Raw genomic sequence first — 25,327 nt, 5'->3', positions numbered from 1 at the left:
ACTCTAGCAATCTGATTCCTGGGCCTACAGCCATGCTGCTGAGGGTGAGTGGTCCAGGCTTGCCATCCCCCACCCCCAGTGGCCAGGACCCAACACTGCCCACTAAGGTAGGCAGTGGCTACTAAAGCATTTATCTGGCTCTCAGGTTTCATTGGGGTCTTCTGGAACATCCTTCTACAACGTGTGCTCTCCAGGGCTCAGCCAGCTACCAGTCATCTGTGATGGTTTAAGTTGAGATGAAAATATTGTAAATAAAATGAAAAAATTATGTTTTCAGTTGCACTAACCACATTTCAAGTGCTTGGTGACCTCATGTGACTACGTGGCTACCGTAATAGATAGCAGTCACCCTGTGGACATCACCCAGGGCCTTGGCCTCTTGTGACATGCTCTGATCAGGTCTCAGCCACTGCAGTTACCTTGGCAGAATAGGTCAAACTCCTTTGGTGGGATCCCACCCAGCATTGCAGCCTCGGCTCCCAGAACTTGTCTGCTTTGGAACTTCTTGCCCCCTCCTTGCTCCCAAGGCAGTCTGAATTAGAACTTGAATTTTTGCCTTTTTCCTCCTCCTCCCCTCCTTTTGCAATCTAGGATAATTCTAGCCCTTGCTAGAGAGCCTTCTTGGACTTTGTCGACCTTGAATCCAGCTCCTTTTGGCTGCTGCTGGTAGAGTGTACTGTGTGTGGACGGTGAGCTTTTGGTGTGTGGCAAAGTGTGCCTTTAAATCTTTTCTTGGAGCAAGTTAACACTTGGAGCAAGTTTGAATGGGGCACAATGTGCAGAGTCTGATGGGAAATGAATTAATACAAACCAAGGCTTTTTCATTAAAAAACTTCTCAGTGTATTATTTTCTTCTGGAAAATTAGGAAAAGGGAAGGTGTCTCAGACCTGGCTCAAATCCTGCTGTGATTCCATGTATGTATGTGGCATGGAGTGTTGCATCTGGATCTGGTGCCTGCTCTTGGCCGTGGAAGAACCCCTGCAAGGGGATCACCCCTCATGCTGGGCACTCGGAGATGAAAGCCTTCAGTCAGGGCTCCTTGTGGTAAACACTTGGGAGCAGTCATGGTCAGTGGACACATATCCCGGAAAGAACGTGAGAAATAGGCAAACCCCACTCTTAGAACATGCGCAGACCTCCGTTTAGAACAAAATGCGTGTAGTTCTCTGACCAGGCCTAAGCCCAGGCTGGCCTTGCTGGAGTTTTGGCACCTGCCTTCTTGTTTTCATGACTTACTTTCCCATCAGTTACAAACGGCCCTTTTCCATAGTAACTATGGCCAAAGTGGGTTAGTCACTGGGATCAGGGCTTTTTTGCAGCATTTCCTGGGGAGTTTTCCTTGTTTAGCTGAAGAGGATTGTAGTGACAACCGTGGTCAGCAGGACTGGGAGGGAGGGAGGCTGTTACTGCTCCAGGGGATGAGCTGAGAAGCAGCCTGTCTAGAGAAAGAAGAGATTCTTTTAGAACCTGGAGTGAGTGGGGCTGTGGCACGTGGCTGCCTTCAGCTTTGTGTGACCACTTGGCAGCCAGTCAGCTCATCTATTCCCAGGCAAATGGAACTGCTAAAAATAAGCAGGCAGCAATTTCATTCCAGCAGCCACATCTCCTCACCAGCCGAGGGCTGCTGCGCTGGCTCCCTCCTCCTGAGAGGCTTTTCCCTGACGGCATGCCTGCCTTTTGTGTCCAGGTCTGCAGGGCAGGGATGGAGGCCCTGGGAGAGGAAACAGCCTGCCTTCATGTGTGAAGGCTTTGACCCACAGGACTAAATGCCTCTGAATAATGTCTTCAACTACAAACAAACAGAAACCCCTTAAGAATTTGGGGGAGAGAGTGGCAATAAAGGAAGGGGTGCAGAGCCCTGTGGGACTGGAAGTGCCACTCAGGGTGGGTGTGAAGGAACTCCACTAGAACTCTTTTTTTTTTAAATTTTATTATTTTTGTGTGAGTGTACCATCAAATCAGATCTGACTGGTACAGGAGGAGACTGCCCCTCCTTCCCCGGCAGAGCATCTGGTGGATTTGAACCATGCGCCTCTGGGATTGTAGTTGTAGCTCCTTGCCACTAGGCCACCAGAGCTCCCCTTCCACTAGAACTCTTAGGAAAGGTTAGTCACCCTGCTAACCAAGAGGCTAGATGTGGCCAGTAGTTCAGATCCGCCAGTGGGTCTTAGGAGAGACAGCCCGTCTTCTCCCCTTAAGATTTGTCATTGCTTTTGTCATTGCTGGATGACTTTCCAGCAGGTTTTTAGGGGCAGTAAATTGCACAAGAGATTTCCCATCTTTCCCTATGGAGCACTTGGTGGATTTGAACTGTGTGCCTTCGGGCTGGCAGCGTAGTTCCTTAACACTAGTGCTCCCTTAAGATTTATAGTCTCTGAAACCCTGTGGAGGGTCACTCAGAGCTGGAATTGACTTGAGTCAGTGAGTTTAGTTTTTTGGTGAGTGTGTCTTCACTGCCTTTTCTAGATTTATCAGAGAAAGTGGGGTTTTTTATGGATCGCTAAAGTCTTTATTTCTGAATATTCCTAAAAAGCCTGCAGTGTAGAACTGTGAAGGAGTAGGAGTGAAGAAGTGAGGTCCTAACCACTCCCTTGACTAGGGGAAGGTGGAGGTGTCTGTCACCCCTGGGTGCTCTGAAGCTCAGGTGTGTCGCAGCCAAGACCTTTGGGCAAGATGACTGCTGATGCCAAGGATTCTTCTTGGCTCTGATTTTGGTGAAACATGGCTCATAGGGGATGGCCATGCCTTCCCTGACTATCTGAGGATCTCGGTCCTCTTTCATGTGCTGTTCGAGCTGCTGGGTCAGGTAGACCTGGTTCTTGGAAGCAGTCATGGAGAGAAGGGCTTTGTTCAGAGTCACTCACCAAGCACAAGTGGGAAGTTCCTGGTTCCTCATCATTTGGCCTCTTTGTCTCTAGTTGAGGCTAGGAGTGGGGGGTGGGGAGTTAACGTTACCGGATGCATTCAAGGGGGCCCTCAAAGGACAACAGGAGGGGGTATCTGCTTGGAAATGGTACAGTTGGGCTGAGGAGGCACCACTGTGGATGGGGGGACTAGGTACCTCAAGGCTCAATCTCTAGGGGCCTATCCAGGCTCGGAGTATTGGGCTGGTACATGGAGTCTCACCAGCCAGATATTGGTGTCCAGTGAGCTGCAGGGCAGTGGTCCTTCAGGACAGCAGCCTACAGGCCTGTATTGTAGGTACAGGTGGCTGGTTCTTTGCATTCTTTGTGAATGAACTTGAGAGCCAAGCAGATGACAGTGTGGGAAGGCCAGTGACATAGTGGGGCTTGAGACTGTGTTGTGATGTGAAGTGCCTGGCTTACACGTCAACACCAAGTCACAATGCATGGTGGAGCATTATTGCACTGTAGTTGATTCGAGAGGGACTGAGGCAGTCTAGTGTTAGTGTCAAATGGGCAAACTCTCAACCTGGACAATCAAGACCTTCCTTTTTAGCTTTGAAAGGGCAAAAACCTCTTGGAGCTCTTTAGAGAGGCTGTTTGTAACTATCTCCCTCTGTCCCTTGAGTTTAGGGCATGTCACTGTTGGTGTGTCGAATAGAAAGGTGTCCTTTTGTGTGATTCTTTTACTTCCTCTCTGCTTCATTATTTTCCTTTCTTAAATAACAGCATTTGCCATTTCAGCGTCTTTTACATGTATAATTCAGTGACATGGAGCCCATCATGCTGTGTAACAGTTTATCCGTTTCCACATGTCCCAGCACCCACGACGGTATAGTGCACTCTAAGCAGTGAGACTTCCCTCTCCTGTTTCCTACCATGATACCTATTTTCTTTTTTAAAAAAATTTATTCTTTTTCTGTGTGTACTGTCAAATCAGATCTGACTGGTACAGGAGGAGATTGTCCCTCATTCTCCAGCAGAGCATCTGGTGGATTCGAACTGAGCACCTGTGGGATTGCAGTGCAGCTTCTTGCCACTAGGCCACCAGAGCTCGCTTAGCAATGATAACTTCTAATAAACTTTGGTCTTTATACTTTTACTGAGACATTCTATATAAATGAGTTTATACAACTTTTATATGATGCATTTCTTTCAACATGTTTTTAGGGTTTGTTCATATTGTAACACGTGGCAGGACTTGGTTCCTCTTTTTAGCAGAGTGATACTCCATCATATGCACATGGAATATTTTGTTTATCCTTTCATGCATAGATCGTTGTTGTTCTCTTGAGTCGGAACCAGCTTGTAGCTGCCCCTCCAGTGGATTTTCAGAGGCTGCAAATCGTGTGGGATTTACATCTTTCTCCTGCAGAGCGGCTGGTGGATTTGAATGGCGTTCCTTTTTGAAAGCGCAGTTCCTCACCACTAGGTTGCCAGCGCTCCCTTTTATTCAGACATTTATAAGGGGCGCCGTGGCATAGTCCGTATCATGTCCTATTGCTAACCATGGAGGGACATTTAGGATTTCTGTCATTGGCTTTCGTGAATAGTGCTGCCATGAACATTGGTGTACATATGCCAGCTTGGATCCCTTTTTTTTAGATAAACTTAGGAATGGAATTGCAGAGGAGAAGGTGACCTTCAATAAGATGGATTGACATAGTGATTACCATAATGAGCTTGAGCAGGATAGATATCATGGGGATGGTCCAAGATAGGGCCGATTCCGATCTGTTGTTCATAGGGTACTGTGTATGAGTCATAGTCACTCAACTCCGATGGCATCTAAAAACAACAGCGACATGTCTTAGGCTGAGTTCTTTAGAGGAGCAAAATCATGGTGAAGTGCTCCGCCACGAACCACAAAGTCAGTGGTTTGAGCCTGGTGCCTGCTATGCAGGAGAAGCTGTGGCAGTTGGCTTCCCTAAAGAATAACTCAAACCCACTGCTGTTGATTTTTTTAACTCTTGGGTTTAAATCACTGTGGCTGTAAATCATGATGGAAGGAGACTACCTATCTTTCTCCCTTGAAACCCCTGGTAAATTCAAACCATGGCATTGCTCAGCCTTTGGTTAAGTGGTGCAACTCATTATAAACCATACTACCAGAGCTTGGAAACCCGGTGGGGAGTTCTGCTTTGCCCTATAGGATGGCGGTGAGTTGGAATTGACTCGAAGGAAGTGGTTGTGGGTGTCGTAGTAAGACTGGATTTCCTGACAGTGAGCTATTGCCGCCCTATTCTAAGAGCTCCTTTCCCTTCAATCTTTTTCCTTTCTCAGATATTTCTTTTGGTATCAAAGACAGAGTACAAAGGAAATGTTCTGTGATCTGCCAGTTTTTTTTGGAAGCTGTTATAGAATGACCCCCAAACCAGATCCATGTGTCAGTGATGGGTTTGAACCACTGACCTTTGGGTTAGGAGCCAAGCACTTAGCCACTGCATCACCAGGCCTCTTTTGTTGCAGAAAAGTTAACAGATTTGAATGTACATTGATATCTGGTTAAAAGCAAACAAACCTTTACCTGTGTGCACCTCAGAGTCTGATGTTCTGGAGTGCACACTGGGTATTGAGCTTTTTTAAAGTTTCCAAAGTGACTTCTAAGCACAGCCACCTTGAACTGCTATTGTAGAAGCGCAGAATTTCTGTTTGCAAATAGCAAATTCAAAATTGTTAGAACTGATGAATTCTGCAAAGTTCACGGATCTAAGATCCATTTCTTAAACCCTCCTTCCCCCCAATTGGGAATGACCTGGTGTGTGTTCTGTCATTGAAAAGATGTTTCTGTGCCATCAGACCGATGAAAACAATCCTGAAATTCTAGGGAATGAAACATATTTATGATATTCTCTTTGCAGAGAATGCAGGGAGAATTTGACATCATGCAACAACGAAGGAAAGGATTTGGGCTCAAGACAGTGCTCACTCAGTTTGCTTCAGAGGAGTGTACATGAATGAGTTGTGCTGCCAACCCAAAGGCAGTGGTTCAAGTTCACCAGCTGCTCCGTGGGAGAAAGATGGGCAGGCTCCTCCTAGGGCATTTACTGCCCCTGAAAATCCACTGGAGGGTCAGCTATGAGTTGGTTCCCAATTGATGGTACCTAACAATAGCAAGGGGAAGGGCGTTTCTTCCCATCCAGCCACCCACTTCCAATCCGAGATATAAGACCTGACCCACGAGGGATAGGAAAGGGCCAGTGGACAGCTCTGATCCAGAGCCTTTGTTCCACCTCCTGTACGCCACATTGATGTCTTCTTTCATGCCACTCATTTCATTCCCCCTCTCCCTCTCTTCTCTCTTCAGGTATAATTGCTTCCAGCCTCTGGGATGGCAATCCAGTTCCGTTCCCTCTTCCCGTTGGCACTGCCTGGGATGCTGGCACTCCTTGGCTGGTGGTGGTTTTTCTCTCGTAAAAAAGAACCCATCAGCAAGCAGGACAAGCAGGTGGAGGCCATTGCTGTGGAACTGAGGAGAGATCCTGCCACTGAGGAACCACCGGTGCTGGAAGACACCTGTCCCAGAGTTGTGTCAACACCCCTCAGTGTCACACAGCTGCCAGAAAAGGAACTGTCTGCCACAAGTAAGCCTTCTGTAGAGCCCCCAGCTTTGCTACGGGCACACCCAACCCTTCGGAAGTCAGAGTCCTCAGGGAGCCTTAACACTACAGACACAAGATTTCGACCCGGAACCCGCAAAGATGACAGTGCAAAGCTGGAATTGCCCCTAACTTGTGATGAAGCAAAGTCCATTCCCCTTGAGCATCCGCTTTTATCACCGAAGGGGGAACCATTCCCCCATGACGCGATTGAGGGGTGCAAGCAAGAGCCCATGTTCAGTAGGACGCCAGGGAAGGCCTGGCCCGGCCAGCCAGCAGCCCTTGCAGAGAAGTGGGGCCCTGGGGAGAAAGCAAAGGAGTTAGGGCACACAGAAGGAACCGGGGATGCGGTGCTGGGAGAAAGTGTGCTGGAGGAAGCGGTGTTGTCTCAGGAGCACGGTTCTGAGCTGGAAAATGGCAAAGCGGCCAGCCTGGCCCCTCGGCAGCTAGGCGAGGAGAAAGGGAAGCCCAGCCCGCCACAGGGGCCTGGGCTGGTGCAGGAGGAGGACTCTGTGGTGGAGGAATTGGTGCACACTGAGCTGGTGAAGGATGAGGAAGTGCCAGTCCCTGGAGTCAGAGATGACCAGCCCCGAGATGAAGACCAGGCAGGAGAAGCGATCAAAGAGGAGATGGCAGATACAAATGAGAAGTTGGAACAAGCTGCCTTCCAGATCATCTCCAAGGTGATCTTGGAAGCAGCCGAAGCAATGCAGGCCACCAGAGGGGGTGAGATTACAGGTGGAGTGCATCCAGCCTCAGACAATGAGCTCCAAGGGCCTGAAGAGGAGAGAGGTGCTCCTGTCAGCCAGGAAGCTGTCCTGGAGCAAGGTGCTGCAGCGCCCACTCTGGCCATAGCAGAGGTGCCTGCGGCCATGTTACCTACAGCCCTGTCCTTGTCAGACCCACTGGCAGAGGACCCATGCCGTCCAAAAACCTACGTGAGCTGCTTGAACAGATCTCTCTCTAGCCCCACCAAGGACAGCAAGCCACCCCGGAACTCTGCATACCACATCTCGATGACCTCCTGCCCCTCACAGGCTGCCCCACCTGGGGAGCCTCCAGACAACACAAACGTCCTAGTGGAAGATGCAGGCTGCGTCACCTGCACGTCGGGTGGCAACCAGGATGCTCCCTCTGTGGGCTCCTCAGGCCGGTGCTCGGATTCCACCAGCACATCTGGCATCGAAGACTGTTGCACAGACACTAACTCCAGCCCCAGGGACAAGAGCATCACCCCACCACTGCCAGAAAGTACTGTGCCCTTCAGCAATGGGGTGCTGAAGGAGGAATTGTCAGATTTGGGGGCTGAGGATGGATGGAGCGTGGACGCAGAAACAGACCATTCGGGAGGTAGGAGGGTCTTGGGTATTCCCACAGAGAGGAATGGGGTGGGACTCCCTCTGTTCACTGGGCTGCTGGCATACCTCTCCCTCTCTGGTTTCTGTAGCAAATGAATGATACTTTTCTATTCTGTACCCATACCATCTGCATAGGCTGAGTTGGTGGGTACCCTGAAACTCCAAAGCCATGGGAGCTATAACTTGATACTGTATCCAGTGACCCTTCCCAACCCCTCTGAAAGGACCAGCTCAAAGTTGGAGTCACAGATTTGCATAGGCATGCCTCTTTGCCTCTTGTATGCTGACCTCTTAATGGCTTTCTAGTGGAAAGGCATCCATAGCTTTATTGCCCTTGAGTGTCAAATCTGTGGGTATGAGGTTTTCTTAATGACCTGTTTCTTTTTAATCATGTTCTTGTTCCCACATCTTCACCTGCTTCCCTTCTCCAGAAGCTCTTTCAGGGTAAGTGCCCAAAGAATGGCTGCAGTTTTGAATACTCATGGGAGGCTCGAGCTTTCCTGAGTTGTTGCTAGCAGCTCTTCCTCCACAGAGAGCCTCAGCCGTGTTCTTTCTATGCATTTGCAGTTCCACCCCGGGAAAGAGGGACACTGTGGTCACCAAGTGTCCGCTGGGTTTTTGGAGTGCTGAGCCCAATGTAGACAGTTCAGGCTGCTAAGTTCCAGGTCAGCAGCTCCTGACCCTGCCTTTGCAGCTACCCCGGGGTAGTTTTCTTTATCTCATGGAAAGGTGCCACACTTTGGTGGCATGGGTCTGACTTGTCTGCCCTGGAACCCTTTCCACCACTGCAGCCTCAGGAAGGTGGGGAACCTTTCCGGGGACCCTGCGTAGAGCAGCATCTGTTGTGTACCATAGCCTATGCCGCACCACATCTAATGTGACTGTCTGTGCACCTCTAAAAGAAAATGCTGCCAGTTATGATTGTAACATGCCAGAGACCTTTTATAAAAGATGCATCTTAATGTCAAGAATGTTAAAATGTTTTGGTTGTCTTTTTTTTTTTTTAAGGCATCTTAAAATGGATGAATTAAAAGAAAACAAAACCCCAAAATAGCAAACCAAAGGTATTTCCCTTTAGCTACTGTCCCTGAGCTTAGTATGTCCCGCAGCCTTCTCACGCCAATTCTAGACTGATAGTGTAGTAGCTGCTCACATGTGTTGAAAGCCGTTGAGATGAGGCTTAGCAGAAGGGCAGGCTACATCTGAGCTGTGGAGACAGTATGGTGTGGTATAGGGTGGCAGATAGAATCCTGATAAAAGTGTCTATGGAGTTGTCAGCGTGTCCCAGGCGCCAGGCTCCTACCTTCCATGCCTTCTCACATTATCCCTGCTTTGTGCCTGGGAGGATGATTCTAAGAGGGGCCCAAGGGCTGCCAGGCTGAGGGAGCTGGAAACTGGCTCTGGACGCAGCCTGCTATTGGTCTTCTGAGAGTTCTTGGCCATTTGTGCCAGGCAAAGGCTGAGGGCTCATGCGAGTGGAGCCCCCCTCTCCGTCTCCTTCTGCATCTAGCAGCCGTCTCTCTAGGGCACTTCCCTGCTGTAAAGCCTTCTGAGTCCCTGGTGTGGAGAGAGGGGTGAAGTTGAAAGGGACTCTTCCTCGCTGAGAGCGGAGTCTTTTAAGCTCTAGTCCTTTGTGCTCCGAGAGATCATTAACCGCTTAGCAAAAGGTTATACCCGAGTTTTGGATAACCTAATTAGTGGAGTCTTGGTAATGGTCCATTTCTGACTCTTGAGTTCACCATATGGGAGCCTACGCTGCTGCTGTAAGCTGGTCTGGACCCCAGCTTTTTGTGCCATGGCCTCAGGACTTGATCTTGAGCAAGAGCTTCAGCAGGAACAACCCAGCTCAGCACAGTCTTGTCTGCACAGCTGCCCCCTTCTGAATGCACTTTAGTTCTGTCTGTTGACCGTGGTGTCAGAGACCAGCCTGGAGTCCAGACAAGCATTTAGCAGTGCCTAAGTCAGATCTAAGCAGAGGGAGCAGAGGCCCTCCTTCCCTTTGTCCACTGCCGATGGACAGCTGGGCCTGGTCAGGGTGAGGTGCATTCTCAGGCTGCCAGTGAGGCAGAGCCTCTGAGCTCAGGCATGGGGTCTGTGACTGGGGTTATTGGGAGAATGTCCAGGCAGTTGTGACGAGCAGCCTGAATCACATACCTGGCTGCTGGAGCCATGTAGGCCTGTCATTGCTCGTCCCCCCTCTCCTGCTCCTGGGGCTCTCCTTCCCTGGGCACAGAGTTCACCACTTGTTTCTACTCTAGCAGCTGTGACTGGGTGTGGCTACCAATTAACAAGTAGGACTGTAAGTGACAGGCTAAAAGTAGGTGTAGCTACACCCCCGGTCCTCCTTTCATTGGGGTTGTTCTGATCTTTCTAGACTGTGAGTTGGCAGTTACCTGCCAAGCTTGAGAAAGGGGGTGTGGGGCAAGGGCTTCCCAGGAATTTAAGTTTTGGAAGGTCCTCGGTGTTGGCTGCTCTGAGCCGGTGCTGGTGTGTGTGCCGTGCCTCTTCCTCCCCAACAGGTTCTGACGGAAACAGCATGGACTCCGTGGATAGTGGCTGCAACCTTAGCAAGACCGAAGGCTTCCAGAGTGCCCAGGCAGGGTCTGACCCTAAGAAGGTCGACCTCATCATCTGGGAGATTGAAGTGCCAAAGGTAAAGGCTCCCAGCATCCCTACCGGCCAAGTGCTACGTCTCGAGATTCCAAGTTCCTGCTGGCTTGGGGCCTGCAGACTGAAAGAGGGGAGGCGAGGGTAGACCAAAACCAGAAGCAGCCCCGGAGTGACCTTTCACCAAGGTTCTGAGAGCTTCCTGCAAATGGAATTCCTCCAGCTGCCTGTGGGAGTGTCTTATTCATGTCCTTCTCAAACTCACAGGCCTGCTTGTCTCCCATGGACTTGGCTTGAGCATGCCAGAGCCCCGCTCTGCTGGGTGTTTGAAAATGCTAGCAAGAAACCAGAGCAAGGGCCTGGGGCAGCTAGAGAACCTTTCCCCCTGCTTTCATTCGGGCCTGTGCTGTGGTGGCTCACATACTCAAACGCAGAGCGTACTTTATAATTGAGAAAAGCACAAAAACATGTTTTAAAGAACTTAAAGTATAGAAATGGATGAAGGGAATGAAAACTAGCTCCAATCCCACCCCTGAGAGTGGCTGTAAAGACTTTTATTTCCTTCTCGAATTGCACCCTGTGGTTCTTAAACAAAACTGAGCTTATGTCACTTTAATGAATGCTTTTAAATATTTAACAATTTAATTTTCCTGTGTTATTCTTTGAAAATGTAATTTGAACTGCATTATTCATTGTATGCATGTCAATTTTCCTCACCAATCCCCAATTCCAGGGTGCTTAAGTGGTTTCTAGCATTTTACTGTTATAATTTACAATTTATTAGTTTGATCTTTAGGTTTGTCTCTGGGGCTCAGAAATAATTGGCAGGCTGCGCTCTCCTGGGGTGCTCAGCCCCTGTGGAGGGGGGACGTGGCTTGGTCTGAACTCCAGGCCAGGCAGGCTGTTTTAGCCCCAGGTTGCGCTCTCTTTGGCTTTGTCCTCCTCAGTGGCTCTGTTAGCGGTCCTGCCCTTCTGTGGTTGTGGGGCAGACTCTAGGGGAAGAAAGACTCCATGTCCCTAGGATCTTGTTTGGGGCTGGGGATCATTTGGGATTGCTTCGGAGCTTGTCTTACATCATGACTAAGTTTGGCTGCTTCTCACGGCCTTGAACTCTGGCACACTGGGCATTTCTCTGTGCCTCTATCTTGATTTGCTGAAGGCTCTAGCTTGCCAGTAAGGTGGCAGCAGGAGCCTAGAAGTTCTTAACTCTTTATTTTTAAATGCAGTTTCTGGATCTTTGGAAGGAGCCCTGGTGGCTCAGTGCTTAAAGCAGTCTTGTTATGTGCCATCGAGTCGCTTGCGACCCTATGTACAAGAGCTCTAACCGCCACTCTATCCTGTTCCAACCTCACTGTCTCAAATACACTCATTCCCATCACTTCAATCACAGAATCGATCCATCTCATCGAGGGTCTTGGTTCAAACCCACAAGGCACTCTGGGAGAAAAAGATGTGGCAGCTGTTTCCATAAAGCACACACCCTAAAAACCCCAATGGGCAGTTCTCTTCTGCCTTTGAGATTCACTGCGAGTCAGAATGAACTTGACCACGTTGGGATTTGATTTTTCTCTGAACCTGGGAGGACCAGGGGAAGTTTCGTAGAGTAGACTTAGGAGTTCATGCTGCTCTTGCAGCTTTCTGAGGCTGGATTGGAACTGCTGTAGCTAGCCAGCCACATTCTCATGATGAGTTGCTGTGGGTCTTGTTTCACAGATAAAACATTTACTATGAGTAAATGCAAAGTCTGAATGGTGCAAAGGATTAATGTACTCAGCTGCTAATTGAAGGATTAGAGAATCAAGTCCAACTGGAAGTACCTCAGAAGAAAGGCCTGGTGATCTGTTTTTCAAAAATTAGCTACTGAGAACCCTGCAGAATGCAGTTCTACGTCAACACACATGCTTTAGTTAGAAACTCTGCTGGTGTGTTGTGTTATTACATGTAACTGTTTAGAATAGCACCTGGGAGATATGTGCTGAAATGTTAATAATATGTCTCATCTTTGTCTTGTTTAAAACAAAGCTAGATTTTTAGAATGTGGAGAATTAACTTCCTGTTAACTTTTTTTTCTTTCCTGAAGCATTTAGTGGGCCGGCTAATAGGCAAACAGGGGCGATATGTGAGTTTTCTGAAGCAGACATCTGGTGCCAAGATCTACATTTCAACTCTGCCCTACACTCAGAACATCCAGATCTGCCACATAGAAGGTCAGTGCCCTCTGATGACCTGCTTCCCTGGTGAAGCTCTCATTTTCTTAACTGAAAGGCACATAAACAGAACATTTGAGTGCCGTGTGCTCCTCTGTGGAGTCCAAGCCTCTGAGCCTAAAGCTTTGCTTCTCATTCCAGCCGAAGGGGGACTTGGTTGTGGCCCTTGAGCTCTCTTTACCATTCTTTTGCTTGAAGGAGACTCAGGTCTCTTTTCCACAGATCTGCTGGAGAGAAACAGGTTTGGATAGGTGGGGCTAGGGTCCTGGATTTACAATGCCAGTCAGCCAACATGAGCCCTTCACAGACCCGAACCACTGTACCTGTGAGTCCTCTAGTCAACAAGGACTTTCCCCACCAACTTGCCTTATGCATTCAAACCACTGATCCTTTAGAAAGGCGACCAGAGGTCAAGTCTATTTAGATGCTTTTTAAAAATATCAGAGTTCAAGGGAGCTCTGGTGGCCTACTGGCAGGAAGCTCCACTGCAATCCCAGAGATATGCAGTTCGAATCCACCATATGCTTTGTTGGAGAAAGAGGGGCCATCTCCTCCTTTACCAGTCAGATCTGATTTGATGGTACATGCACACAAAATAGTAAAATAGAAATGTCAGAGTTCAAGTTTTGGCCCCTCAGAGCAGTTCTTGGACACTAGGAGGGGTTCAGTGGGGTAGAGGATGCATGTGCTTTTGTTCTGCAGTGATGTTTTGTACTGACTATTTGCAATGCCTCCATCCGCATTTAGGCTCTCAGCATCATGTGGACAAAGCGCTGAACTTGATTGGGAAGAAGTTCAAAGAACTGAACCTCACTAATATCTACGCTCCTCCACTGCCTTCACTGGCGCTGCCTTCTCTACCGATGACCTCCTGGGTGAGCACACACCTTCCTAGTCTCGCCAGGGCTTCTTATGCCCCTGTCCCCCAGACCAACCCCAGCGAGAGACTCCCGAGACCATGGGCAAAGAAACTAACAGCACGCTCATGTCGTGCTCTCAGGCCTCCTGGTCCTGGTCCTGCTGCCAGCTTGTGCTGTGGATCCGGGATGCAATGCGTGCTCAGCAGGGAGCCCCTGGGTCTCTTTGACAGGACCACTTTCCCCACCTCTGCTGTGTTTTCAGTGATTCTATTCCAGCCGGGAGATGATGTGTTTAGATTGACTTGTGGTTTGTGCAGGGTCCCCATCCTGATGGAACCTGTCATCCTGAAGTTGGATGAGGACTCAGTCAAGTCACACTAAGGAGTGGGCCTGATGAAGGACCCCCTTCTTCCCTCTCCCCAGGAAAGGACCTGTATCGTAGAGAAGCTCAGGAAGCAGGGTGGCTCTTTGGAGGCTGTAGGGAGTGGGGGGTCAACAGGAAAAGGTGCTGGCATCTTGAGCGTTCTGGTAGCTGCAGGACTTTGGATCCTTTGATTCTGTGGTGGAATGAGATCAGGGAGGCTCTGCGGGCCAAAGACCTCTGCACTGCACACCAGCGGGCTGAACTGGGGTCTTGTAGGAGAGCTTTAGGTTCTGCATTCTCCCACCCCCAGAGAAGGGTCCTTCTGTCCTGAGGGATGGAGATAGAATGCCCTCTTCCTTATGGATATTTGGGAGTGGACTGAACCCAGTTGTATCCTCACTCTTAAAGTTGTGTAGAATTTTGTTTTCCCAGGAACTTTGGTTCTAGTTCTACTTTATTTTTTTTAAAAAAAGTGAGTGGCCTGTACGGGTTTCCTTCTGTGCTCAGCTCAGTGGGACCGGAGAGGGAAAACCAGGATACTTTTCAACCAGCAGTGCTGGGAGGCTATGCGATTGCCTAGGACTCTGAGTAGGAGCGTCTCTCTTCGTGGCCACTGGCTGGGAAGTGGATTGATGCCCTGCCCTCTCCGGAGCTCCTAGGTATTGCTGGTTGCTCAGCTTTGGGAAAGCTGGAGTCTTAAGAAATCTTTATAGAGAGTAATTTCCGCTTCTTCTCAGGACCCTACAACACAGGGTCCAGCCACTGAGCATGTTTCAAATCCTAAAGGACCAGTGAGTCGAGACTGTCTGGAGCACAGAGATGAGGAACCAGGCCTTGGAGGGTGGAGGAAAGTAAAATGAAGGCAGGCCACTGTCAGGAAGGCAGAGGAGAGAGATACTTTAAGTTCATCAGTTCCTGGGCTCAGCTGTCCTATTCTGTGCCACCTTGTTCTCAATGACCATTTCATTCATGTTTGCTTCCCTGGGTCTTACAGACTCATCAGGAGAGGTGGGAGGGAGGGGCAGCTCTGGATGGACTCTGGCCAGGTCAGTATGCGGCCCAGCACTGCTTCCACCCTTGGCTTCTGAGTGTCCGGCATCTGCTGAGAGCCACCCTGTCCTACCCTGAGGTGAGGGTGCCCCTGATGGATTATTCATGGCATTACACGATAAGGACCACAGTGGTGTCAAGCCCTTCTCATGGTGAAAGTCTTTGAACCTTTTCTCACCTGGGTGTTTCTCGGTTGCTATGTCTTTTTGAAGATATAAAAGCTCAGAGACTTGCCTGGAGCCCCAGGGCTTATCCAAACCCCTGGACGAGAATGATTGTCACAGTGACCACTGCATCTTCCCTTTGACAGCTCATGCTTCCCAACGGCATCACTGTGGAGGTGATCGTGGTTAACCAGGTTAACGCAGGGCACCTGTTTGTGCAGCAGCACACGCATCCTACCTTCCATGCCCTGCGCAGTCTGGACCAGCAGATGTACCTCTGCTACTCTCAGCCCGGGATCCCCACCTTACCCACCCCTGTAGAAAGTAAGTGCTCCTTGGGGGATGGATAGAGGGCTGTGGGGAAGCCCTGGGACCTGGCCAGACTTGTGGAGAAGCTTTGGGAGTTGCCTGTTCTGCCCTCGAACCTGACCAGGGGAGACTTTTCTGGATCCTTGTGGGCAGCCTTCTCTGAGTCTTCCCATCAACATAGTCAGGCCAGGATAGGTTTCCTGGCTTGCTTACCAAAGCTGTTTTTAGTAGTTTAGGATGATGATGAAATTGGAATGAAGTCTGGGCATTCGAAATCAGAAACCAGCACACTCATTTATTCACTCCCACAGGTTGCATGAGGTTGAATGAAGGTAGAAAGCTGTACGTATTACGTGTAAGGCGTCTCAGGCACACACTGGTTACCACAGCCGCTGAGCTGTGGGCCAGGTCATCTCCATTTGACAGTTGAGGAAACGGAGCCTCTGAAGCCTGACGCCACCTTCGCAGGTTCTTTGATGCAAAGCCACGTTAAAGCTAGAGCCCGTCTTTGGCTGCTTTGTATCTCTGTTGCACTTGGGATTAGGGATCCAGTGTTTGGCTGTCTTTCCACCCAGCCACCCCCATCAGAGGTCTTGGCTTCCTCTTCTCACCCAGGCCTCATGGTGAGCTTCAAGGGATCAGAAAAACTGTTCGAAATTCCACATAGCATTTTGTGTAATTTTTCTTTTGGAGTTGTGTGTGCCATCGAGCCACTTGCAACTCATAGCGACCCTATGTACAAGAGCTCTAAACGCTCTTCTATCCTGTGCCAACTTAGCCATCTCAAACGCACTTATTCCTACCACTCCAGTCACGGAATCGATCCGTCTCATCGAAGGTCTTCCTCTCCTTCGCCGCCCCTCCACTCTGCCAAACATGATGTCCCTCTCCAAGGACCAGTCCCTTCTTGCAACATGCCCAAAATATGTCAGACGAAGCATCAGAATCCTTGACTCCAAAGAGCCTTCCGGCTTTACCCTCTCCAGGACAAACCTGTTTGTTCTCCTAGCAGTTCATGGTATATTCAACAGTCTTCTCCAGCACCACAGCTCAAAGGCATCAATTCTCTTTTTAGCAACCCTATTCACTATCCAACTCTCTGACGCATAGCATGTAATTGCGAAAACTATAGCCCGGATCAGGTGCACCTTAGTCTCCAGTCTGATGTCGTTACTCTTCAGTACTCTTGAGAGGTCCCTCACAGGCAACTTTCCTAATGCAATTCGTCTCTTGATTTCCTGGCTGCTGTTACCAAGAGTGTTGATTGTGGAGCCAAGTAAACTAAAACTGTTAATTATCTCAATCTCTTCACCATCCATGCTGATGCTATCAGTTGGCCCAGTGGTGAAAATCTTTGTTTTCTTGATGTTGAGCTTCAGTCCATATAGGAGGCTGCAATCCTTGACCTTCAGCAAGTGCTTCAGGTCCTCCTCAGTTTCAGCAAGCAGGGTTGTGTCATCTGCATAACGTAGGTTGTTGATGATTCTTCCACCAATCCTGATGCCACATTCCTCTTTTGGAGTAATAAGTTTAATTGTCCTTAAATTCTCTAAGGTTTCCCAAACCCAGCAGTAAAGACTGAACCAAGATATATGATGTAGATGAGTGATTATATGCAAACCAATTTTTAATAAAAGAGACTGAACTGAGATCTAAGAGGTGGTACCAGGGCCTCCCCTTGCGGGTCAGAACACAGTGTAACTAGCGTTGTGTCACAGGCCCCGTCCCAGCAGGCCTAGGGCTGTGGCTGGTGGTGACCTTTGCCTATGGTTTCAGCTGCCCCATCCCTGCTTCCCCAGAGTATGGAAGGGTTGGTGACCCTGTGGGGTACTTGCTCTCTGGCCTTGTTGGATGCCCAGGCTTTAGTGCTCTTGGGACATTTCTGAGGCAAAGGCTGAAAGTGGGACTTAGCCTTAGAAGGTGCCACCAGCCCAGCCCTCAGCCTGAGCTATCTTGGGCTGCAGCAGGATACCAGGATATAGAGATCCATTATAGTTGCACTTTCTTTATTCTTTCAAAACCAAAAGAATACAGGGCAGGCACTGGCCCCCATTTCCCCCCGTTTCCAATTTTACTTGTCTTATTCTCAGTTCATCTGTATCTACCATGGACTTCATGTTTCAGAGTAAACAGACCTAGATGGAGTGCATTTGGTGTGGTTAGCTTTGGGGTGGCATGCCTCCCAAGCAGGCGTTCCCATATCGGGTCTCTCCTCTACTCATCTTGGGTTCTGGGGACTCATTGCCTTTCCCATCCTCGACCTCCCTGAGGGAGCAGTGTGAGAGGTGAGGAGCACTGACCATGCAGGTCACACACCCCTTTTCTCTTCCTGCAGTCGCCGTCATCTGTGCTGCCCCTGGTGCTGATGGTGCCTGGTGGCGGGCCCAAGTGGTTGCCTCATACGAGGAGACCAACGAAGTGGAGATTCGCTACGTGGACTATGGTGGATATAAGAGGGTGAAAGTGGACGTGCTCCGGCAAATCAGGTGAGTGAAGACTCCCCAGGCAGCCTGGTGGTCAGGAAGCCGGGTCCTGCTGGTTGGGAAATGTGTTATCTCCACACAGTTGGCTCAGAACAGACTTCTGTCCCATCCTGCTGTCTGCTGTCCTATAGCCAAATCACACTAGATTATGAATGAGGTAGAAAAGCGTGGCTGGTGAGAGAACTCCCCTAGCATCCCATGTCAAAAGAGAGGCCCTTTCCTTGGGAATTTGATGCAGGAAATGGCTCTGATACCCACCTTCTTGTGACCCAAGAGAAAGATACCACTTGAGAGCAATAGGTTTTCAAGTTTGTCCTAAGTAGCTCCTTGTCTACAGGTCAGATTTTGTGACGCTGCCATTCCAGGGAGCAGAAGTCCTCCTGGACAACGTGATGCCCTTGTCAGGTAACAGGTGGGCCTCTGGCTGGGCGGGTTGAGAGCACATCTTTCTGTTTTATTTATGTATGTATGTATGTATGTATGTATGTATGTATGTATTTTTACTTTCTTTTTCTTTTTTTTCTATATTTTATTAATTTTCATAAACATTTACAGAGATTTTGGGTTTCCATTCATTCATTGTTGCACTATTCTCTCTACCCTCCTCCCAGTTTGTTCTTGTCCAAATGCCACAGTGCTTGTCAAAGCCAGTTCTGAATCTTTCTGTTTTAGAGTGGTGTGAGCACAGATGGCTCCATGCTGAGTTTCTAACTCAGCAGGTCACGGGCCCGAGAACTTGGATTTCTAACAAGTGTTCAGGTGATGCTGATGCTCTTGGTCCAGGGACCACCCTTTGAGAACCACTGCTCTAGACTTCACCCGTGTCCCACACTTTTGCAATACCGGCACTTTATAGAATGTGGGGGGCAAAAAGACCTAGTGGCCTGGGAGACACCAACAGCTCTGCTCAGCTGTGCCATAGCTCCTGTGGGGCCCTGGAGGGACCAGACTGATGCCATCATCAGGGTTCTAGACTGTAACTTTGCCAAAGAGGGGAGGACTGGTAGTGTCATCTTGGGTAAATTATCTGGCCTCCATTTCCCTAACTTTCAAGGTCCTCGGTGGCACACACAAAGGGCAGTTCAGATGTACCAGCTGCTCCATGGGACAAGGATGGGCAGTCTCCTCCCTTGGGACTAACTGCCTCTGAAAACCCACTGGAGGGTCAGCTATGGGTCGGTTCTGACTCAACAGTACACAGCGACAACTAACTAAAGATTCAAACCCACCCAGCAGACTGCACGAGGAAGGGTTGGTGTTCTCCCCTACAGATGGCAGGCATTAGGACCCTGTGGAGCACTAACTGCCACCCTGTAACCGTGGGCTCCCCAGGAGTTGGAATTGACTCCCCCCCCCCCCCTTAAACTTTTATTAAGATTTGGGCAGGCATTACAGAGCAAGTTAGTTTCCATTCAACAGTTCACACACATTGTGTTTGTAACATGGGTTGTAATCCCTATGACATAGCTGCACTTTCCCCACTACATTCAGGTATATCCTTTCCTGGCCGGCCTGCCTTCTGAGCCTTCTCTCTGGGTGAATCCCTTCCGTTGGCCCTTGTGTAGTTGGTGTGTACATCCCTGGTGTTAATGTTCATCTTAGAGGCCTGTCAACCGAAAGTTGAGCCTCAGCGGTGACAGGTTTGAAGGGGGGTTTAAGGCTGCGGTCTGAGAGTTCCAGCCTTTTCTGTCTGACCCCTAAACCTGGTCTTTATACAATTATTTTTCACTCCCCACCCCCACCCACCCACCCACCCATTTTCTCTCCATTCTATCCAAGTCTGAGCTGGGATTGACATGACAACAATGGGGCTTTGTTACTGTTTGCTCACCCCTCTTCTATAAGACTATGAAAGAAGTTCTGGTTGTGTGGTCCGTAGCACGTTGTGCTGTGAACCAAAAGGCAGTTCCAGTCCACGAACAGCACCTTGTGAGAAAGATGGTACTCTCCTCCCATTAGGATTTAAAGCCTTGGAAACCCGATGGAGGGCTGCTCTGAGGCGGCCTTGCCACTGTGATGTTGGGGTTTGGTTTGGGCAAGAATATGTAAATTAGAACTGATCTAGAGAGGGTGATCAACAAGATGCAGGCATAGGACCTTGGTACGTGTAGCTGAAGAAGGTGTGGTTTGTTCATTCCACAGTCTGCTCTCCCACGTTTGCTCTTTCTCATTTTGTTGGTTGTCAAAGTGATTAAGTGCCTTAGAGACAATATATTCTGTCTGAACACACATTAGATAGGAAACTAGGGCACGGCTCTTTTTTAATATTCTTTCTTTGTCCAACCTTCCCCTTCATGCTCTGACCATCTTAACAGTCTGTCTAGGTCTGGCTAAAACGCATCGTAAGATTTTCACAAACTGTCTTCAACGCTCTCTTGTCTTTGTTGTGATCTTGTGTATATCTTTATAAGCCAGTATAGAGGATAGCGCCACCAGTGCCCTGGCCGCTCTGTACTTACTGCTCACAGTGGGTGACAGAGCTCCTGGCATGGGCTCAGAGTTGATCCATAGTTGACTGACTTTGGGGGAATCACCTGTTTTTTCTTCTGTTTTTGTTTTTAATTGGCAATCGCCTTTGTCTCAGATGTTTTCGCCTGTAAAACGGGAGTGAGGGAATGCTTACATCATCTCTTTGTGTTAAAGGGAAGGGACCCTTCCAGTATGCTCAGACAGCCTGCACCAAGCACAGGGTGTTGGCTAACACGTCCAGTGCCTCGATAGTAAAGCTTCTGTCCCTTTGTTCTTTGGTCCCCATGTGGGTAGCATGAATTAAGGACCTCAAGTTTACCCATTTGGAGCTATGTGGGGTGGCTGAGGCTCTCCCAGGTTCCACTGCCAGGTCGGAAGATGGATGCTACCTGGAATATACCTGAATGTCAGTGAAGGTGATGAGAACGCCACGTCCTAGTGTGCGTCTAATGTTGCCTTCCTTCTCCCAAAGATGAGGAGCACTTTTCACCAGAAGCAGATGCAGCTATGAGTGAGATGACAGGAAACACAGCATTGCTTGCGCAGGTAGGTGGTGAGGGCTAAACAGGGTCTGTCTGAGGGGCTCCTGTCTCTTCCCCTCGGTCTCCCTTGCTTTGCTTACTTACGTATCCGGGCTCCCTGAGAGCTGACCTGCGTCCCTGCCCCTAGGGTTCTGGGTTGATAAGCGGCCTTTAGGGGAGATAGTGCATGGACTTAGTTTTTAAATATCCTTGGTGATGAACTTTTGTTTTTATTTGATAGGTGACAAGTTACAGCCAGAGCGGTCTCCCTCTGATTCAGCTGTGGAGTGTGGTTGGAGAAGAAGTAAGTTCCTTTTTTCCTTCTAACTTACTGATAGGGAGCTCTGGTGGCCTAGTGGCTAAGGAGTTTGCTGCCAAACTCAGCGCAGTTCAAATCCATCTGCTATTCCTCGAGAGAAAGATGAGCAGTCTCTCCTTAGGCTGTTCACAGCCTCTGAAAACCTAGGGGTTCTCAACTAGGAGTGGCTTCCAACTCAACAGCAGTGAGGGAATTGGCTTTTCGTTAAATAGCTGATAGGCAGTAAAGGATTGAGTTGAAGGTGATTCAGGATTCTTTTCCCCTTGAACTAATCAGAGGTGGTAACTGAGCTCCTTACCCTTTCCTCCCCTCAGTGGGCCTCTGGCAATGTCTAGAGGAATGCCTGGAATGGCACAATTGCCAGGGATGCTGCCAAGCATCCTCCAATGCAGGGTACAACCACCTGCAACAGCAAGTTGCTGGGGATGGAGAGACTCCGCTGATGAACCTTCCATTAGCTTTTTCTCTTCCATTTTTACCGTATTAAAACTTAGAAAAACCAAGTCTCATGTTTTTGTGGTTAAAATTTAGATCATATCCCCGTTGGCCCAGAAAAAAGAGTCCTGCGTCTTACCCCTGGGACTTTTATAAGACTGTTACTTATAAAAGAAGCACTGATACTGGTCTGAAGTTATAAGAGTAGTACCCACGTTGCCTTGAGAATGCGCACTACACTCACGGGAATTTTCTCTTCTAGATGGTGTTGATAAACCAGTGGCTGGTAGAGCGAGGACTCGCCCAGTGGGTGGACAGCTGCTACACAAGCCTTTGACCCTCACACCTCAAACAGCTGCTACTTGAGTCTTTTGTGTACTGTTAAAGATTGAGCTTGGAACTCAAGGCAAAGACTTTACATCAGAGTAACAAAAGGTTGTCCTCCCCAGAGAGCTTTCCCCCTGTGCTGTCGTCCTACTGAGAAGACGCTTGGTCTCTAAAAAAAAGGAGAGAACTGTGTGTTCTTTTCAAAGCCATGGGATGGTATTTAATAAGCCAGTTGGTTTAACTTGGTTCCAAACTATAAAAAAAAAAACCTTACATACATTGAAAACGACCTCAACTAGGTTGTCCTATTCCCCTGCCACCCCATTCTCCATTCTCCCCATTCCCCAACCCCTCAAACCAAAAACCCATCAGTGGTATTTCTGCACTTAGCCGACAAGCAAAGCGATGTCTGGTGATTCCCCAGGAGGGTCTCTTTTACGTCACAATCTTCTACCTTCAGGGAACAAGACACGAACTGATTGTTATCAAATGACATGTATAGCTTTATGTAAGTGAATTTACAGCATATGAGTGTTTTTTATAAACTTCATCTAGGCCTCTTAGGAACACACACTTTTTTAATGGAGATGTAAATGAATAGGGAGCAGTCATCACCCTCTGGCCTTGATCTAGGGGGGTTGAGGGGTGGAACTGTTATCCTGCCAAGCCTGGCTATCAATTTGTAACCATTTTCTATTTGTGCAAACTCTGTAAATATATGTTTAAAAAAATGTAATATTTTGTACACGATACACTGGAGAACAAAGGGAAATCAAGATTCTTCCACGCCCGCTGTCACGTGTAAGCAGGACCGCAGAGGCAGCTCCCCGTTCGGGCCTGTCTGCGGACCTGCTGCGTGACTGTACAGTATAGAATTGTGACTGAGGAATTGCCTACTGTACAGATTTGTAAAAAAGCAACTCATTGAATTATTTTGCAGTGGTGTGTTTTTGATTTTTTTTTTTTTGTAAGACTGGCTTCAGCGTTGTGCAATTAAAAAATAATCAATTTATATAACTTGTATAAATTTCAGATTATGTAAATTCTAGCTTTGAGCCCATTTCTTTGATGGTAAAAAAAAGGCTCGAGGGAAGCACAGGAGTAGCTGGGTAGTTATTTGTGTAGTGAACTGGACAGTTCAACCCACAGGGTCTGTTCCCCACCCCAGGACAGATGCATTCAAAGAGGACACCAGTGGTTCTTTGAAAATGTTTGACCAGAAATTTCCATCTGTTCCTTTCCACCATCCTTGCTCCACTGCAGATAAGGAGCTCTGGAAGCAAAATCTGTAGCTAATTGCACTGCTCGCTCCGAGACTCCACCTCTCCAGGGGTTCACATTCATCGGCAGCTCCAGAGGGAGAAAGACAAGCAATCGCTTCTCTTCGATTTACTGCATCTGAAACCCAGCTGAGGGTCACTCTGCGGAGGGTCACTGAGTCAGAACTGACTCCCTGGCAGGAGTTTGAGTTTTTGTGTTTCTCCACGAGGTGGCAGCTGAACCTCCTTTCCTTCATTTAACCTCACTTAAATGTAATGCACTAGCTTCGAAAACTTCGTTTCATTTTAAAAAGCTATGTTATCTGCTATAATGGCAAAGTTATGAATATATCCATTTGAATGACGAGAGCCCCGATACTGAGCCTTAATGAGTTAATGAATGACACTGCCAGTTAAAGGTCCACTCTAACCACAGGGGTGAGCGGCCCTGGGCAGCCCCACTCCCCGTGTCTTCCTCACTTTGACCAAGGCCGCAGGTGCTGTGAACTTCCTCATCCTTCCCGTATTCCTGAGAAGTTGTGTCAGTCTTTAGAGAGCTGAGGTAGCCTGATGACCTGGAATCTCCATTCTCCTTGGGGTTTCTCCAGTCCCAGCCCAGCAGCCTCTGTGATGGATGGATTCTCATCGCTCTGCGCAGAGGCTGAGGCTTCTCTGAGTCTGACAGGGTGGCAGGGACAGCTTCCTCTTTTGACCTGGCTTGCTCACCTGTGTAATGAACACATGGTTGGGATCTTGAGATAATGATACCTACCTCAAAAGACAATGAAAGCAAAAAGCCAAGCAAGTCCTCACGACTCTCGGCTACCATTAGCACCAAGTCTCAGCAGTACTTGGGGTGATTTAGACCAAGTCAGATATTTCTCTGCTGCTTAGCTGGGTCATGTGAGGGGCTGTGGAAGCTTTGGAGAGTAGTTTAGGGAGAAAGTTTGCAGGAGTTTGGTGTATGGGTTTAGCCTTCTCACAAAGGAGTTGTTGAGAGTTTTTAAAATAAGTTTTAAATGGCAAAATATATACAACAAAGTTTGCCACTTAAACAATTTTAAGTGCATGATTCAGTGGTATGTATTTACAATGTTGTGCAGCCATCTCTACACTCACCCACAAACCCGTTAAGCAATAATTACTCCTGCCTTCTAAACCCTGGTAACTTCTAATCTACTTTCTCTATGCACTTGCTGATTCTGAATATTTCTTATAAATAGGATATACTATATTTGTCTTTTTGTGTCTGCCTTAGTTCACTCAGCAAAATGTTTTCAAGGTTCATACATGTTACGTACCATTGAGTTGGAAATGACGCATAGCTGACTCTCAGCAGGTTTTCATAGGCAGTAAATCATGAGTTGATTTATAGCTTCTACCCATGGAGCAGCTGGTAGATTTGAACCTTGTGCCTTTGGGTTGCCAGCACTACTTCTTACCACTAAGCCACCGGAGCTCTTTGTATAATGTTATTTACCATCGGGTCAGAGCTGACCCCCCTTTTCCAAATTTTCAGAGGCAGTAAATAGCACAGGAAGAGACTGCCCATCCTTCTCCCATGGAGCAGCTCGTGGATTAGAACTGCAGGCCTTTGGGATTGCAGTGCAGCTTCTTTCCAGTAGACCACCAGAACTCCCCAAATGTAGTGCACATCATATCTTCAGTCCCTTTTTTTATGGCTGAGTAATATTAAATAGCTAGACTACATTTAATCTTTTCATCTGTTGATGGACGTGGGTGACTTCTGCTTTTCTAATACTGTGAATATGCTTTAAACAGTGATGTACAAGTATCTGCATCCCTGTTAGATTTCTTGGACATTAACAGAGTAGTGAAATTTTAAGCTTTTAAGGATCCTCCAAACTTCTACAGTAGCTGACCTGTACCATAAGGATCCATTTCTGCATATCCTCACCAGTGCTTGATTTCTGGGGAGAGGGATGCTGTGGGTAATAGCCATTCTAATGAGTGTGAAGTATCCCACTGATGGGTTTTAACGTGAGATTAATCTAGTGCCAGAAGGAGAAGGAGTGAGGGGACTGGAACCCAAGGCCAGGGCTGTCTGGGGCAAAAGGGCTTCTTCCAAGGT

General features: G+C 48.3%; 1 protein-coding gene across 1 annotated transcript; it reads left to right on the top strand.

The window, feature by feature from the left end:
* The first annotated feature begins 6,235 nt into the window (after positions 1–6,235).
* AKAP1 (A kinase (PRKA) anchor protein 1) lies at positions 6,236–21,986 on the top strand. Its single transcript, XM_006889258.1, has 10 exons — positions 6,236–7,853; positions 10,381–10,514; positions 12,549–12,675; positions 13,423–13,550; positions 15,260–15,437; positions 17,758–17,908; positions 18,243–18,310; positions 20,847–20,920; positions 21,137–21,199; positions 21,912–21,986. The coding sequence occupies exons 1-10, from the start codon at positions 6,236–6,238 to the stop codon at positions 21,984–21,986; spliced, it is 2,616 nt and encodes an 871-aa protein (XP_006889320.1).
* The last annotated feature ends 3,341 nt before the right edge of the window (positions 21,987–25,327 follow it).

This window comes from Elephantulus edwardii, unplaced genomic scaffold, assembly GCF_000299155.1.
Source record: "Elephantulus edwardii isolate Elephantulus edwardi_28Jun2011 unplaced genomic scaffold, EleEdw1.0 scaffold00077, whole genome shotgun sequence".
Classification (NCBI taxonomy): domain Eukaryota; kingdom Metazoa; phylum Chordata; class Mammalia; order Macroscelidea; family Macroscelididae; genus Elephantulus; species Elephantulus edwardii.
The sequence above is the reverse complement of the archived record's forward strand: the minus strand, read 5'-3'. Positions and strand labels throughout refer to the sequence as shown.

Bases quoted from the DNA above. Each gene is read 5' to 3' on its own strand.
- AKAP1 (XM_006889258.1), top strand. From the start codon at position 6,236: ATGGCAATCCAGTTCCGTTCCCTCTTCCCGTTGGCACTGCCTGGGATG. The intron at 10,515-12,548 runs GTAAAGGCTCCC...TCTTTCCTGAAG, and splicing joins GGGAGATTGAAGTGCCAAAG to CATTTAGTGGGCCGGCTAAT. The intron at 17,909-18,242 runs GTGAGTGAAGAC...CCTTGTCTACAG, and splicing joins GACGTGCTCCGGCAAATCAG to GTCAGATTTTGTGACGCTGC.